The sequence below is a fragment of the Pistacia vera genome, unplaced genomic scaffold (genome assembly GCF_008641045.1).
Source record: "Pistacia vera cultivar Batoury unplaced genomic scaffold, PisVer_v2 Contig144, whole genome shotgun sequence".
Lineage (NCBI taxonomy): Eukaryota > Viridiplantae > Streptophyta > Magnoliopsida > Sapindales > Anacardiaceae > Pistacia > Pistacia vera.
Genome location: NW_022195510.1, coordinates 601,423 through 618,584, shown reverse-complemented (window position 1 = coordinate 618,584; position 17,162 = coordinate 601,423). Strand labels below are relative to the sequence as shown.

Genomic DNA, 17,162 nt, shown 5'->3' with positions numbered 1-17,162 from the left:
TTATACGTTTTCCAATACATAATTCACGTCTTCATTATCTCACCCTCTGAATTTATATAACCCAAATGGATGACTTTTTTAATTTAATAACCGTGATTAACTGACGTAATTCAACTTATTATATGATATAGTCTTCAAATTAATTAGTGACTAGACTTGTTCAAATTCTCTCTGCTCTCTAATTTTCAACCAATCCTACTTTAATATTGCATAAAAACTCTGACGACAATATCGATATTTACCAACAGAGGTTTTATTTCTTTGTTAGTAATACGGTGTCATTTTCTGCAACAACCAAACCGAGTCAGGCAAGGTGAGCCAAGTCCAGCCGCGCTGAGCTCATTTATAAAGTCTTCCATTCTTCAACGCCATTACAGAGTTGCAAAAATTCAACATAACTTTTTTGCATGATAAGCGATTTATTCTCAATCTCCGCGCGTAGCCATTTGGATTTCGGTTCTTCTTTCTACATACAAATAGATATTTAACTGAAACGCTTTCACAAACCAAACCACTTTACGAATTTTAAGCATTTCTGTCTGCTTTCTTCTTCAACTCCATTCCATTTCAGAGATGGGGTTTCTGCAGACCGAAGAGAGCAAGAGGATGGAGATTGAGGAGCTCCGCCGCATGTTGGTGGCTTGCGCCGGTGTCAACGGAAGGAAAGACGATGAAGAGTTCAGAGGGTTGCGTGATAGAATGGATGATGATGAGCGCCGCCGTGATGAGGTGGTTTGTGTCACTAGTGGCGTTTCGTTCTTGGGTTTGGCTATTGTCAACAGGCTGTTGCTTCGTGGATACTCTGTTCGAATCATTGTTGATAATCAAGGTAACGCTTTCATCTCTCTGTTTCAAGACACAAGAAAATAAATGATTTTTTTATTTTATTTTTAATCATTCGGCTTTCTTGTGAAAAAAAAAATTTGATTTTTTTTTTTTTTTAATTTTATGATTAATTCAAGTACCATGTATTTATTATCAACTCTGTTTCTTGAAGAACTAATATAATGAACTTCCCAATTGTTTTTATTTTATATCACGAGAATACGAGATCCCTTGATTTTAATTTTGTCACAAACATCTGTCTTGATAGTTTTTTTCCAATAAAATTTCATTATAAACCTTCCTACCCCTTAAAAAATTTGAAATTCAATGGATGAAAATAACTCGATCAACTGTATGTTTGAATAAATGGGGTTACTTTGTTTAAGAAACACAATGGAATATGTTTTCTGCAAAAATAATTTAAATTAAAAAAAAAAATAAGAAAGTGAATGCAATATGTATATTGTTGATTGGGTTTGGTATGGCCTTAACTCAAATTATAAATGCAGAAGATATAGAGAAATTGAGAGAGATGGAGAGTTCTGGGGAGATGAGGACGTATAATAATAATTTGTCAGTGGTTACTGCCAAGCTAACTGAAGTTGAGGATGTGGTGGAAGCGTTCGAGGGCTGTCGTGGCATCTTCCACACCTCTGCATTTGTTGATCCTGTTGGCCTCTCTGGCTACTCTGTAAGTCTCTATTCATTCCTTGCATTGAAACTTTAACATCTTTGAATTATGTCCATTTTTCCTACATATTCTTACTTGATACTTGATAGTGTGATTGGTGGGTGAGTGCACATAGTTGGGATTTACCCATTGGCCTTAATTGCATATTGGGTACCACTAAATTATGGGAGTGACAATGTTACGAATGCTTAATAATGGTTGAATTGATATATTGTTTAGTTTTATAAGATCTCAATTTAGTGGAGTTATGGGATCTGATTTAGCTTTTCCCTTGCATGTAGTGTGTGGCTTAATGTACCAAAAGGTAGTTAGATTTCACAAACTTTTTCTTCTTCCTGTCATCTGCATTACTGTGTAGTTGCACTTACCAGAGGTTCCATTAATGAGGTGCCAGCTACCAAGAACTATGGTTCCATGGTTCCGGTACCTACCTAGTCAAATTCTTAAATTAAAGGGGCAGAAGAAGGCACTAAACTCAACCATAAATCTTTACTAGCAAGCAATCAACACAAAATTATTCAGTATTACTGGTTCAAGTTCCTTTCATCATCTTTTTGTCTTGTGAATATTACGTCTGAATCTGATAATTTAACTCTGGAGCTATGTGCTGGTCCCAGCAAAGATAAAGGAATAAAGATCATAAACGGACAAGCATCGTAAGTGTAGTAGACCCCTTGTATGTTGAAAAAGAAACTAATAATAAATGCCTAAAACAGGAAGTTGGTCTTTTGGCCATGAAAATATGGGCCTATGTGGCCGTTGTTACGAGTCGTAACGTGGAATGTTATAATCCTAACATTGAGCACCAATTTGCGAAGAAGTTTTAACATAGAACTTAGCTATATCATTGTGTATTATGAGTCATATTCCCAGTAACGTTGATGGACTAGTAGCATAACAAAACCCCCGGAAAGAATATGCTTAGAAATTATGAATTAGGGAACAAAACTGTGTTTCTGTAAAATTACTCTATAAACAACTAACCAATGCTTTGAATTTGATTTTGTTAGAAATGTATGGCTGAGATAGAAGTGAAAGCGACTGAGAGTGTAATGAAGGCATGCGCAAGAACTTCCTCAGTAAAAAATTGTGTGCTTACATCCTCACTTTTGGCCTGCATTTGGCGAGAAGGCGCCAAGCAAGACCTGTCTCAAGTAGTTAACCAAGACTGCTGGAGTAATGAACCACTCTGCATAAACAAGAAGGTATTTTTCCTTGCATTTCTCCATAAATTCGGTTCACATTACATTATGTTCTGTGTAATAGTTCTATTGGTAAATGATGTCACGTCTTACCAGATTAGTTGATTAATAGATTTTTGATAATTGACAGCTATGGTATGCCTTGGGCAAACTAAGGTCAGAGAAGGCTGCATGGCAAATAGCTGAGGAAGGAGGCTTAAAGTTAGCCACCATTTGTCCAGGTCTCATTACAGGTCCTGACTTTATTCAAAGAAATCCCACAGCAACAATTGCTTATCTCAAAGGTATATATAATATAACTCTCAAAATTTCACCCATTTCATAACAGTTTCTGTTCCCAGCGTAATTTAATTTGATAATAATGTTGTTACTTGTTAAATAATCCAATGCAGGAGCCCAAGAGATGTACGCAAATGGGTTGCTGGCAACAGTGGATGTAATGAGACTGGCCGAGGCTCATGTATGTGTATATGAAGCGATGAACAAGACTGGATTTGGAAGATATATTTGCTTTGATAAAGTCATTAAAAGAGAAGATGAGGCAGAAAGGCTAGAAAGCCAAGTGGGAATGCCAAAAAACAAGTTATCTGGAAATACAAACATTATATCTATGCCATTTGAATTGTCAAACAAGAAGCTTACAACTCTCATGTCAAGAACGCTTAGACCTTGTTATAATCAATTTTAGGAGGAGGTATATTTGCTCAAGTTTACCGAGGATTTAAGATAGAGCATGTTCTTTCATTGATTGCCCATATGTTTCCCATTTGCAATGCCTTAATAAATCTTTTATTTTATTCCTTTGAAAAGTTATAAGGAATATTTCTTCACCTCTTTGCCAGTTCTTCATCTCTTAAATCTCCAAAATAAAATGATTAATATAAACTAATAACATTAAAATTAAATTGCAAGAAAATAAAAAAGCAAAACTTTCGAAAAATTTTATAAAAGAAATTGTGAAATCTAAAACAAAAGATTAATTCCTTTAAAAGACACAGCATTAATCTGCTCATCCATAATACTGCAAATTCTTTAAACGACATGGCGTTTATACTGCACATTCTTGAGAAAGACATCCCAAAAAACCGATGCCTATATACAAGTATAAGACACCGATTCGTTCTCGTGTAAACGGAAAAGAATAATAAAGAATAGTAAAATGAAAGAGTTGGCTCAGAGAGTTGCTATCTGTGCTCAAAGAAGAGCGGTAAAGCTCTTCTCATACAAGAGGTGTCAGAACATAAAGCACTCTTCATCTTTGCCCAAGCACAAACTGTAAATTACATAAATCCAAACAAACAAAATAAGAAGAAGAAACAGAGGAAGACGAAGATGGCGAAGTTAGAGAGCGGCCGTGTCTGTCCCGACGTTAGGGTTAGGAATATGCACATTTGTTGACCATGACGCTAGTATTTATAAAATTTAACTGGACTTTCTGGGCTAGGTCTGAGCCTGGCCCATTTGATTGATTGGGCCATTTTATACTGGGTTGGCTCTAACCTCAGCATTGATACACGTAAATGACACTTGGGATGCCAATTTGGTTCTCAAACCTGTGTACTCAGAACTAACCAAGTATGAGATTAGTTAACTACCATTGAATGATCTGATGATAAAAGTATAAGAGAATGATCTAATATGGTATTTCGAGTTTCAATGATCTGATGATAAAAGTGTAAGAGAATGATCTAATATGGTATTTCGAGTTTGAGTTGTCACAGTCCCTAATAGCAGTGGTCACTAGAGCTCCTACTCAGCCATTAGAAAAAAAAAAAAAATAATATAAGACTAATTCGAGACAATTAAATGGGTTTAAGTGTAAATCAGTAAATGTATCTGTTCCAAACTCAGTCATATCAAAGTAAGGTTTTTCTACACATTAAAAAGGACAATAAAAAAAAAAAAAAAAAAAGAAATCTGAGATTAAAAAAAAAGTAAACTTGTGAAAAGCCAGAATCTTTATTTATTTATCATAACTTTCATTCTGAACAAGCTTGTTGATGCTTGATTTTGACATCAACGACTCGCACGTGTAAAGTGATAAGCGCACTTAAAAATTACATGTGATATAGAAATGTGCAACGAGAGAATAAATAAGAGACAATTTTTAAAGTGGTTTGGATGCTCAAAAGTGAATCCTACATCCACTAGAATTGTATTAATGGGTGATTACAGTCAGGTCGCGTACATAGAGTTGAGTTACAATCTAGAGAGAATTTAAATATAGAGAGAGAGTCTGCTTTTGAAAACTAAAAAGGAGTGAATCCCCTAAATGAGAGAGGAACCCTCTATTTATAGTCGAGGAATTCAAGGTAATAATCATGATTCTGCAGTCAGGCAGATGTGGTATAATTCCTAACCCGCTTCCCATTGGCTAACCGTACATGATATATCCTTAAATCGCGTAGGGCTTGGGCAGGTGGACAATTCTTAGCCACTCACAAGCCAAGCTTTCACCTGCCACACTGATGACAGCCTTACCTCTCCTGTCCTTGCGCGACGTTGTAGCGTCTGGACGGTACAAAGCCTTCCTGAATTCTGATTAGCCCTTGCTGGCGTGAGCTTACGTTAGCCCTGATTTACTAGGCATAGCAGAAGCCTCCCATTTAAGGTTTAAGGATTGAACCTTGAGAACTTCATGATTATGCCGTGACCTGACTTATCTTGAGTGATGCATGATCGAGTTGTATGAAACAAGCAGTTAAGATAATGTGAAACTAGTGGTTCAACCCGACCAACGAGCTGTAAGGAGGTCACAACATAGGTCTCTAAGAATAGCACAAGCGAGCTGAGGCGACCTTCTCCCACAGGTTCAATGACCTGGGCCTGGCCCTGCTTAGTGTTGTACCAACATGCTTTGAAGTTCATCCGTCGCTCGTGACCTGAAAATACTTAGCACATTTTTACCGAAAACAAGGGATCACATCGTCTCGAAATCAATACATGGCGAAGAGTGTTTTACTCGAACGACCTCTTCAGATGTTACTGTTGCGCTTGATAGCTGGTCAGGTAAATAAAATAAACTTTATTCTGATAGACATGTCTCTTGCGCAATAAGTGCCAACCATGCGCATTAAATGTAAGCCATGCTAAAACGACATTCCCTTTCACAGCATTAAATACAGATGAAGGCGCATTTAATGTGGAGGAGGTAACCGCACTGATGCTTGGTTACTGGGAAACGTCGATTGGTATCCACGAAGCATGAAGGTTACTCTTTACGTGGATTAACGATATGTGGTTGTAATCAATGGCGAGAAACATATCCGGCCCAAGCATCACTCGCTAGGGAAACCAATCGTCATCTTTCCCCCTATGAAACCCCGGGTTCGCGTCAAGTTTTATCACATAACTCACATTTTCAGAGAGAAAAACAAAACTCTTGCACTCGCGAAATCGATCTGTTCTTCTTCCAGTTGATGCGCACTCTTCGTTACGACAGGAAGTTCGTCCCTAGCAGTCAAGAGGTAAGGAAGACTTCTCCTTTGTTTTCCTCTTTTATTTTTGTTAAAAGCTTGACTTTATGGTAATGGTGGGTATGAACTGCCTAGTAAGCTTACACGATGCATGTTCCTAGATAGTGGTAAAAAGATAACTTTTTTCTTCATAAAAAGTGAGAACTTGGGGCACGGATTCTTGGGAATTCATTCTCAAGGGTTTTTAGGGTTTTTCTAGGGGTTAAGAAAGGTAAATTAGGGTTTCTTTTGCTCTTCCACATCATCGTACGAGACACTATACAAAAACTGAGTCATCTCTGTATGTCGTCCCTTTTCCAGACTTTAGGAGCAATGGACACTTCAGCGACCGGAGCAGCCGAGGGGACGAGCTCGCAGGCACCGGGTTCCTCAGCAAGTCCCGTGTAAGAGACATTATCAATGGCCACCAGGGACGAGATACAGAAAGTGGTCGACCAGTTCACGCTTAACGTAGATGTCTACTAGCATAGGACATACACAGCTCGAAATCCCCCAGAGGGAATGGTCGCGATCTCCGAGGCAATCTTTAAGTGAAGGGTGTTGATACCTTTTTATCCCTTCATCAGATCGATCATTGACCACTTCGAGGTCGCACCATTACAATTGATGCCTAATGCGTATATGATAGTTGTTGTTATGTATATCGCATGTGGCGAAAATGGTCTTGGCGAGCTGACAGCGCTGGAGCCTGCATGCTCTTACTATTTGAAGAAAAACAAAGATAAAAACTCTTATTACCTCTCGAAGCAATCTTCGATCGAGGGAGGAATATTTGGCTACCCAAGTAATGTCGGGGCTTATGAGACCAAATTTTTCTTTTTTGAATACGATGGTGTCTGCCAATTTAGGGAGCTGAGTAGGTTTTCCTTTCCTTCGATTTGCAAACTGTCCCTTTTTCTTCAGCTCCTCTTCTATTGATGAAATTAACGAACTTTTTGTCTCTTTGCAAAAAATAAGACGACCAGGTTGATGACTCTAACAGACTTTAACCGAATTGTGACATCCGGTCGTCTACCCAAGCAGAGTCGCGACGAAAGACTGCTCGTGACTATTGCCAACTTGCGAAAGTATGGTTTTTTGCATCTTTGGAACCTCTAGCCCGTAAGTATCTTCACACTTAGGACCTTTTTTTTAGAGGTGACCTTTTCGCTAGCATATTTTCATGGCACGCAGTGACCATGCCACCCAGGGTTCCAAAGCCGTCGACGAGGACTGGGGGTTCATATTTCCCCAGGTCGATCCGACCGAGCCAACTAAGGTGACCCCCGGTGATATCCCTGAAGGAAGGATATAGATTGGTGCTGAAAGGCGAACATCCATGGAGTGACGTGGAAAGGCTTCTCGGCCCGTGGCTCATAGTCGCGAAGCAGAAAACCATGGGCCAAAAGACCAAGAAGAGGAAGCAACTGCTTACTGAGGAGGAATCTGAGTTTGAGCCGGAGAGCTTCAGGATGCTACCAGAGGGATCGTAGCCTTACCAGACTTTCCGCTCGGGGGTGCCCCCGAGGAGTACCCTTGGCACTTTAGCGATCCCCGAGAGCTCACGCAGAGGAGAAGGGGAGGTCGCGGTTGCCCAAGGAGAACGGGCAAGCATCGGGTTGATAAGGTGCCTATTCCTCAAGGACTTGTGCCGTTTGTGCTGGATTCCATGGGGCAGCTGCCAAAACACATAAAACCGATGGTATATACCTTGCTGGAATGCCAACTGGCTATGGCCTTCAAGGAGTTTGTGGTTTCTCGGCCTGCGGACCTAGTGGCTATTGCGCTTCAGTTGCAAAGCCGGGTAAAACAATTTGTTCTTGTCGAGGACTTTTTAGTATCAGTTGATTTTCTAACTTTTATGATTTTAGGGAAAACAGGAGGCTAACTCTTGTTTCTTTTCTCATACAGTCCTTACTTACCTTACACATGACTAAACAGAAGATCGATATGGACTTTGCTGGAGGATTCCACGAGCTGAGGGAAGAGAATACCAAACTGAAACAGGACTTCGCGACTCTAGACGTAGAGGTGAAAACGGTCCACATTCAAACGAATCAATACTTGGTGGAGAGAAATTCTACCCTTCGCACAGTGGACTTCCAGAAGGTCGAGCTTGAGAAGAGAGGCGAGAAGAATAAGGAGTTCCAAAGGATAGTGGCCAGACTTACCAAAGAGTGTGGTGAGAAAGAGAATGAGCTGAAGGTGAACTCTAAGTGTGCTAGGAAGGCGGAGGAGGACAGAGCTCAATTGTGGGAAAACTCGAAGAAGCAGAAAAAGGGCTTTGGAGGTGGATCTCGAGCTACTCCAAGGGCAAGTCACTTCATTTACTGAACAGATGAAACGACAAAACCTTGAACTCGAGAGGAAAGCTACTGACTGGGCAATACAGGCCATCTACAACTTACAACCAAGGAATCCGATGATGGACCTCTCCGACCTCCCAAATGAATACCAGGACATCTTTGTTTCCATAGCCCAAACTGATGATGCTGAGAAGGAAGAGGGACAAGAGCCTCCTCCGGAGGATGACCAGTCAGAGGCATACGTCCCTGAGGACCCAACAGTTGATCGAGTGGTCGGCGACCAACCAGTGGATATAGAGGTTGCGCCTAGAGAGCCTGGAGGCGGGGACCAGTGATCGCCTCTTCTGTTTTTCACAACTTTCCCTTTGAATTTCCTTTTTTTTTTTTTTTAAATATTCTCTTGCCCATTGTATTTGTTTTGACATATATAAAAGAAATGTTTTCGGCCATTTGTGACAGCACTTCTATAATTCGAGCACTTCACAAGGCTAATATTATACATCTGATCAGGGAACTTGTAAAAATATTATAATGAACAAGATCATTCAAAAGAGCATGACACAAATATTATTTCAAGATAAATCAGACCAATCTTATTCATAAAGATTATAAGGGAAACTTTATGAGCAGAAGAAATGAACAAAATTAAGAGCGGGTTCAGAATTATTGGTAATAGGGGTGAAGATGTTTAACATTCCAAGCTCGTGGTACTTCAGAAACATTAAGTCTCTTGAGGTGATATGTTCCAAGTTGTATTACCTTAGCGATGTGGTATAGACCCTCCCAATTAGGTCCCAATACCCTTACACTTGGTTCCCTTGCATCGAGAAAGACTTTTTTAGGACCAGGTTGCCACCCTGAAAGTCTCTTCTCCTGACCTTATAGTCAAAGAACATTTTCGTCTGTTGCTGGTAGATGCTATCCTTAACCGAGCCTTATTGTGGTGTTCTTCAACTAGGTACAGACTTGCAAGTAAAAGTGCTTCATTGTCTGTTTCATTGAATAGGTCTCTCCGAAGTGAACCAGTTCCTACTTCCACTGGAATCAGAGCCTCACAGCCATATGCTAGCGAGAAAGGCATTTCCGAAGTAGAGGTTCTCGGAGTTATTCTATATGCCCATATAACTTTTGGGAGGTCATCTGCCCAATTGCCCTTGGTAGCGCCAAGCTTGGCCTTCAGTGTGTGCTTGATGGTCTTGTTGATAGCTTCAACTTGACCATTGGCTTGCGGTCTTGCGACTGAGGTGAACTTTTTATGAATCCCCAGCTCATTGCAAAACTGCTCAAATTCCTCATTGTCGAAATGCTTTCATTATCAGAGATGAGTGTATGGAGAATCCTGTAGTGGCACACTATATTCTTGAAGACGAAGTCTTTGAGCTTCTTGATAGTGATTGCGGCCAAAGGCTCTGCATCGACCCATTTGGTGAAGTAATCCACTACGACCATTGCATACTTGATGCCCCCTTTTTCGGTTGGCATGGGCTCGGTGAGATCAATTTCCCACATAGAGAATGGCCAGGGGCTGGTCATTGTTGTCAACTGGTGGGAAGGAGCTCGTGGGATGTTTGCAAACCGTTGGCACTTGTCACATTTTTTTCACAAAGTTGAAAGTGTCTTCTTGAAGTAGAGACCAATAATATCCCTGGCAGACAATTTTATTGGTGAGGGATCGTGCGGTAGTGTGATTACCGCAGATCCCTTCATGTATCTCCCTCATAATGTAGTTTGCTTCTTCGTTGATTACACATCGGAGGAGAGGGGCGTTAAACCCTCGCTTGTACAGCTGATCTCCGACGAGCGTGTAACGAGCATCTCTGGTGCATAGGATTTTTGCCTCAGTCTTGTCACCGGGTAGAGTCTCATCTCGGAGATATTGAATGATTGAAGTCATCCATGAGGTGGATTCTGTTGTAGCTATGGTCTGCTCAGGCGAGCTGATACTAGGAATCTCTATGTACCGTACTAGAATACTTTCTAGTATATCGAAGTCTAGTGATGAGGCGATCCTTGCCAAGGCGTTTGTGATAGTGTTATTGTCTCTCGGGATTTGCTTGATTGTGAAACGCTTGAAAGGCTCGAGTGCGACTTTAGCCTTCTTTAGATAGTTGATCATGTTTTCTTCCTTGGCTTGATATTCTCCCAAAATCTGATTAACAACCAGTTGGGGGTCGCTATGAATGCTGATCGCATCTGATCTTATTTCCCTTACTAGTCGCAGACCAGCAAACATTGCTTTATATTCGGCCTCATTGTTCGTAGCTTGGAACCCAAACCGAAGAATTTCATGAATGCGAGTCCTTTCGAGACTGAAGAGGAGAAGATCTGTCCCGGCTCTTTTTCTATTCGAGGAACCATTAACATAGAGGCTCCAAGTCGATAAGTTCTAAACGATTTCCTGGATGACTTCGCTGGTTGACTGCTCGGATTCTCGATTTGGCTGGTACCAGAATTCTGAAATAAAATCAACAATAGCCTGCCCTTTGATTGCTGCCTTCAGTCTGTAATGTAGATCGAACTGACTTAATTCCATTGCCCATTTGAGTAACTTACCCGAAGCTTCTGACTTCTAAAGAACTTGCTTAAGTGGGTAGTTGGTCAAAATATGGATTGTGTGGGCATAGAAATAGGGTCACAGCTTCCTGGAGGCGATTAGCAAGGCATAAGCTAATTGCTCTATCTCTGGATACCGTATCTTGGTGTCCAGTAGTTGTTTGCTCGCGTAATACACTGGCCACTGAACGCTACCATTTTCCTGAATGAGAGTTGCGTTGACCGCATATTGAGAGACAGACAAGTAGATGAATATAATTCTTTGGGAAGAGGCTTAGATAGAAGAGACGACTTTTCGAGGTGTTCCTTTATACTCTAAAAAGCCTGCTCGCACTTTGGAGTTCACTCGAACTTTTTGTTGGCCCTAAGTATATTAAAGAATGGCAAGCAACGATCTATTGCCCTCGATATGAAGCGACTGAGAGCCGCGATCCTCTCATTTAGGCTTTGAACTTGTTTTTGGTTTATCAGACTTTTCATATCAAGGAGAGCTTGGATCTTCTCGAGGTTGATTTTGATCCCCATTTGGTTAACCATATACACTATAAACTTTCCTGAGGATACTCCGAATGAGCACTTAAGAGGGTTGAGTTTCATCATGTACTTTCAGAGTACGTCGAACATCTCAGCGAGATGCATTATGTGATCTGAAGCGACATGCGACTTGACCAACATGTCATCAACATAAACTTCCATTGACTTTTCGATTTGCTCAAAAAACATATGGTTAACCAACCGCTGGTAGGTTGTCCAAGAGTTTTTTAGGCCGAAAGGTATGACCTTGTAATAGTACAGTCCTCGATCTGTAATGAACGAGGTATGCTCTTTGTCAGGTGCGTACACCAGAATCTGATTGTACCCCAAGTAGGCGTCCATAAAGCTCAGTAGCTCGTGCCCAGAGGTGGCATCAACGAGTTGGTCAATCCTTGGCAAAGGAAAACTGTCCTTTGGATAGGCTTTGTTGAGGTCGGTGAAGTCGACGCAATTTTGCCACTTTCCGTTAGGCTTCTTTACCAAGACTAGATTGGCAACCCAACTCGGGTAACGCGCCTCTCAAATAAACCTGTTTGAAAGGAGCTTATCTACCTCACTTTTCAAGGTAATATAGCGCTCAGGGTCCAAGGCTCTTCTCTTCTGGCGAACTAGCTTGACTACATTGTTAATGTTGAGGGCATGACATATTATATTCAGGTTGATCCCGATCATATCAGCATGAGTCCATGCAAAGACATCGACATTCTCTCTGAGGAATCTCATCAAGCTTTTGGCGAGCTAGGGGTTGAGATTACTCCCGATTCTCAACACTCGGGTCTGCTCATTTTGATCGATTGATATCTTAGAAAGATTCTCAATTGGCCCACTATGAGGGCACTCTTGGATGCGAGGATCCATATTGTCTTCTACTGGGTCAGGTTATGGCGTGATCCTGTTGATTGTCATAGCCTGCTTGGGGATGCCTATTGGCCTTCGTTTTCTCTTGCACGCCATCTGTACTACTTTTATATAGCAGTCGCGAGATTCACGTTGAGATCCTTTTACTTCCCCATTCCCCGTCGGCGTGGGGAATTTCATTTTCAAATGATAGATGGAGGTGACGACCTTAAAACTTTGTAGTAGAGGTCGTCCCAGAATGCTATTAAAGGCGGACATACAGTCTATTATCAAGAACTCCATCATCTTGGTCATCTCGTTCGTCTCACCCAACGTGACAAGGAGTGCGATCGTTCCCCTAGGAATCAGATGATCCTTAGTAAAACCGTAGAGAGGGATACAGGCAGGCTTTAGGTCTACCTCATCCAATTGCATTTTTTCGAAAGCTCACTGAAATAGGATATTCACAACGTTTTCATTGTCCACCAACAATTTGTGGACTTTGCACGACCTATTTCAGGCGCGATGACGAGTGCATCCTCATGGGGATGATGCAATCGCACCTCATCTTTCTCTGAGAAGGTAATCCCTTCTTCCCTGTGAACCTTAGTGGGTCGCGACACTGTGCTCATTATACTCACGGGGTCATGACAAGTTTCCTAAGCGTACCTTTCCTGGACACCTCGAGAATTCCCCGCAAGGTGTGGTGTTCCAAAGATGATCTCCATACAGTAGAGACCCTTATGACCACGACACTTTTTCCCTTATTCCTCTTGATCATTTTCTCAAATGGGAGTTGGACCATCAACATACTCCTTGAAGTGTCCTTGCTTGATGAGGTCTTTAATTGCTTGCTTGAGAGCCCAACACTCATCGGTGTGATGCCCATTATCCCGATGATAACGACAATACTTTTTGCTGCTCCTAGCTGAGGGGGGATTGGGCTCTGGCTCTCCGAGCAGGTTGGCCTCCTCTGACTTATCTAGAATGGTCAACACTAAGACATTCAAAGGAATGTATTGGCTTTTGTCGCAATCGCGACAGGGAACTTGGGCATAAGATTTTTTGGGCTCGAATCGTTGTTTCTTTCCTTTCCGCTGATCGTCATTAGCCTATTTGTGATCATTCATTCTACTGTTCTCCCCTCGGTCGAGAGCACTGGTCGAGGGACCGAGGTCGTGGCGATTAAGAGCGACCACGAAATTTTCGATTCGGAGATACTTCTCACTAAGGTCGTAAAAGCGGGTGAGGGAAACATCGTCCTTAGATTGTAATTTTTTCCACACGTCAGTCTGCGGGCAAACCCTCGCAATAATGAGATTTCGAACAGACTCTTCGGGAGTGTGAGCCACTTTGTGGAGTTCCCTGTGGAATCTGTCTATGTAAGACTAGAGGGATTCATTCCTCTCTTGCCGTATGTTGCTTAGATAACTTAAGGACATCGAGAACTTCTTGTTCACCTGGAAGTGCGTCAAGAACGATGAGCTCATTTGTTGCCACGAGTTGATAGATCTTACGGGAAGTGATCTGAACCAGCGCTTGGCATGGGCAGTCAGAGTTACTGCCAAGCAGCGACATTTGGCCAAGTCGGAGACTTGATGGAGTTCCATGAGGTCATTGAATTCGTAAAGGTGATCCTGCGAATCAAAATTCCCATCGAATGCCCGCATATCAGACATTCTAAATCTCGACGAGAGAGGGGCATCTAACACTGTTGGAGAAAAGAGATACGCCTCGGCGACCTTCCCACGCTCATTTTGCTGACCTTTAAGCTAATCCAAAACTCGCTATAATTCTTCAATCTGAGGTAGTGGAGATACCTGCGGATCATTTTTCGCAATGTGGGTTCGACCCTTATGGTTGCAGTTGAGGAAAGACCACAAATCAGACTCTTCCTCAACTCGGTCGGAAGCTCCGAAAAACATTGACACACACTAGCTGGGGCCATGTGAAGGCATTGAAGGGCTTGGGGAATTTTCCTAACCTCCATGGTAGGCAGAATTGACTCGCGAACAACGGGGGTTTCCCGCATGATGATGGTTGAGATCAACATTTTGGCAATATTGGGAATCTCCTTGCCTTGCACTTTTGTGGGAGTGCCCATGCGATGTGGCGTGGGATGACTCATGCTGCGACATGTCACCAAGTAGCAATGCCGTGGGTATTCTACCCGTTGCACGACCGGTGTTCGCTAGTCCCTCAGAGCCCTTCGGCCTACTGTTCGCCACTTGCTTTCCCTTCCTTTTACGCGTTGCAGTGCGTGCGGTACAAGTTTCTCCCTTTTTCGCGCTTTCGCACGACCTGTAGGTAATCCATCACGACTGGGTCGAGTTATGAGCTCGAAGGAATATCTGCCATGGCACTCTGCTGGACTGGAGGCACTTCGGGGGAAGTGTCATCCTGTACCCGGGGGATCTCCTCATTGTCGAGGTTGGTTCGCTCAATTTCAAAACCACGAGCCATTTGCTGATGGATAGGACTGATCGATCAGAGATTCCTGATGAAGAGCAAATACTAAATTAGATCCTCTTTCTAGCGCCAAGCTGTTGATGCTTGATTTTGACACCAACGACTCACACGTGTAAAGTGCTAAGCGGACTTAGAGATTACACGTGATATGAAAATGTACAACGAAAGATTAAACAAGAGACAATTTTTAAAGTGGTTCGGATGCTCAAAAGCGAATTCTACATCTACTATAGTTGTATTAATGGGTGATTACAGTCAAGTCGCGTACAGCGAGCTGAGTTACAATCTAGAGATGATTTAAATACAGAGAGAGAGAGTCTGCTTTTGAAAAGTAAAAATGAGTGAATCCCCTAAATGAGAGAGGAGCCCTCTATTTATAGTCGAGAGATTCAAAGTAATAATCATGATTTTGCAGTCGGGGCAGGTGTGGTACAATTCCTAAGCCGCTTCCCATTGGCTGACGTACATGAGATATCCTTAAATCGAATAGGGCTTGGATAGGAGGACAATTCCTAGCCACTCACAAGCCAAGCTTTCACCTCCCACACTGATGACAACCTTACCTCTTCCATCCTTGCGTGACGTGGCAGCATTTGGATGGCATAAAACCTTTCTGAATTCTGATTGTTCTTTGCTAGTGTAAGCTTCCGTCAGCCTTGATTTTCTAGGCATAACAAAGCTTAACTTTGGAAAGATTATAATACATAAAAGACTCGAATTTTAGACAGACAATTGAGAAATCTGTTCGGTAACTGGTGGCTGTGTGTATTTGGATAGCCTCCACAGTAATGAAGTTTAGGTTTCTTCTTGGTTAGAATATTCGTTTTTTTTTTTTTTTTAAATATACTTTTAGTCTATATTTGCTTTTTCTTTTCGGTGGTTTGACTTTGCCGGTAGAACAATACAATTTTTATCAATCCAAATTCCAAAGCTAAATAATTTATTTTCATTAACTTAGAAAAAAAAAAGTAATTAATGGCTTTCATATATATATTTTTTTAAATTTATTAAACTCATTAATTTTCACTCACTTTTAAGCTAGGAGAAAAGTAAAATCCCTGTAATTTAACCCTGTCAATCCTTTAGTTGAAAGGATTACTGATTATCAATTCTAAACCTCATCGAGTCTGTTGATTTTATATACCTGATTTAACTTCCATAATCTAGATAATTAATGACAACCAAAACGTTTAACGAGCTATTTTTAAACTTTAAATAAATTAATATATTCTCTTTATTGTGAATTTTCATAAGAAAAAAAATAATTCAAAAGCGGATTCAAATCACCAAAATGAGATGCAGCAGTAGGCCGGTGGGGAGTAAATGAGTGAGTCAAGAGCAAGACCACAGTGCCCCCTAGTCGTATTTCCGATTAGTTTAATAAAAGCTCGACTGTGGCGGCACGTGCAGAAGTCATGCAAAATGATGAACGAAACAGTAGGAAAAAGAGAGGGCTTGTGAGAAAGAGAGACAGTTTCCTATATTCGCTGTCATCGGGACTCATCAAATCCCATATCATCTTCTCATTATTTTTATACATCAAATCCCATTTTGTACTATCAACATTATGCTTTGTTGTTTTTAAGAAAAGGGTTTTAGTTTTAGTCCAGTCCAGTCAGTCTCTTAAAAATTAAAATTTTAGGTTGCACATAGATCATCACAAACTAAGAGAAAGAGAGAGAAAACAGTGTGTGTCATCTGATTCCCTTCCCTCCTGTAGATCACAAATTAAAATGCTGCCTCATATTCAAGACCTACTACCCTCTTCATTTCATTTTCACATTGCCATTCTCAGATCAGATCACATTTATTTCTTTCACTCAAATTCATCAAACATCAGCGACTTTCTTTTTTCACTGGGGAAGTGAGGTTAGTTTTCTTTACTTTTAATCTCTTTTCTTGATATGAACCATGCATGAATCTTCAACTTTGTTTTCATTTTGCGATGACTTGCAACAGTGTAGATAACATTAATGCGCCATTGTTTAATTTCTTGTCGCTTTGGTTCATAGTCTATGGGGCTATGGCGTATGCAGTTTCCGTGAAATAAGGCTCTTTGCTTGGTTAGAAATGGCAAGAAAATACTACTGTTTAGTATTTTGACAGGACTGGACTTAATTTGTGGATCCCATTTGGTTTGTGTGGGGTGAGAATGCAATATTTAAGAGTTTAATCTTTAGAATAATGATTTCTGGTTAAAGCAAATTATCATGTATGATTGCAGAGAGTTTGCTTCTGTCATTCTGAACAAAAATCATATTAAGGGTTGAAGAAGCCACTGGGATTTGGT

At 41.1% G+C, this 17,162-nt stretch overlaps 1 protein-coding gene and 1 non-coding gene across 2 annotated transcripts; one reads left to right on the top strand and one right to left on the bottom strand.

The window, feature by feature from the left end:
* Positions 1-326: 326 nt before the first annotated feature.
* Positions 327-3,518, top strand: LOC116123701 (cinnamoyl-CoA reductase-like SNL6). Its single transcript, XM_031409449.1, has 5 exons — positions 327-829; positions 1,335-1,516; positions 2,527-2,721; positions 2,849-3,002; positions 3,111-3,518. The coding sequence occupies exons 1-5, from the start codon at positions 574-576 to the stop codon at positions 3,404-3,406; spliced, it is 1,083 nt and encodes a 360-aa protein (XP_031265309.1). The 5' UTR covers positions 327-573; the 3' UTR covers positions 3,407-3,518.
* Positions 3,519-3,888: 370 nt separating this feature from the next.
* Positions 3,889-3,981, bottom strand: LOC116123754. Its single transcript, XR_004127100.1, has one exon. It is a non-coding gene; the product is annotated as a small nucleolar RNA snoR1 (small nucleolar RNA).
* Positions 3,982-17,162: the final 13,181 nt, after the last annotated feature.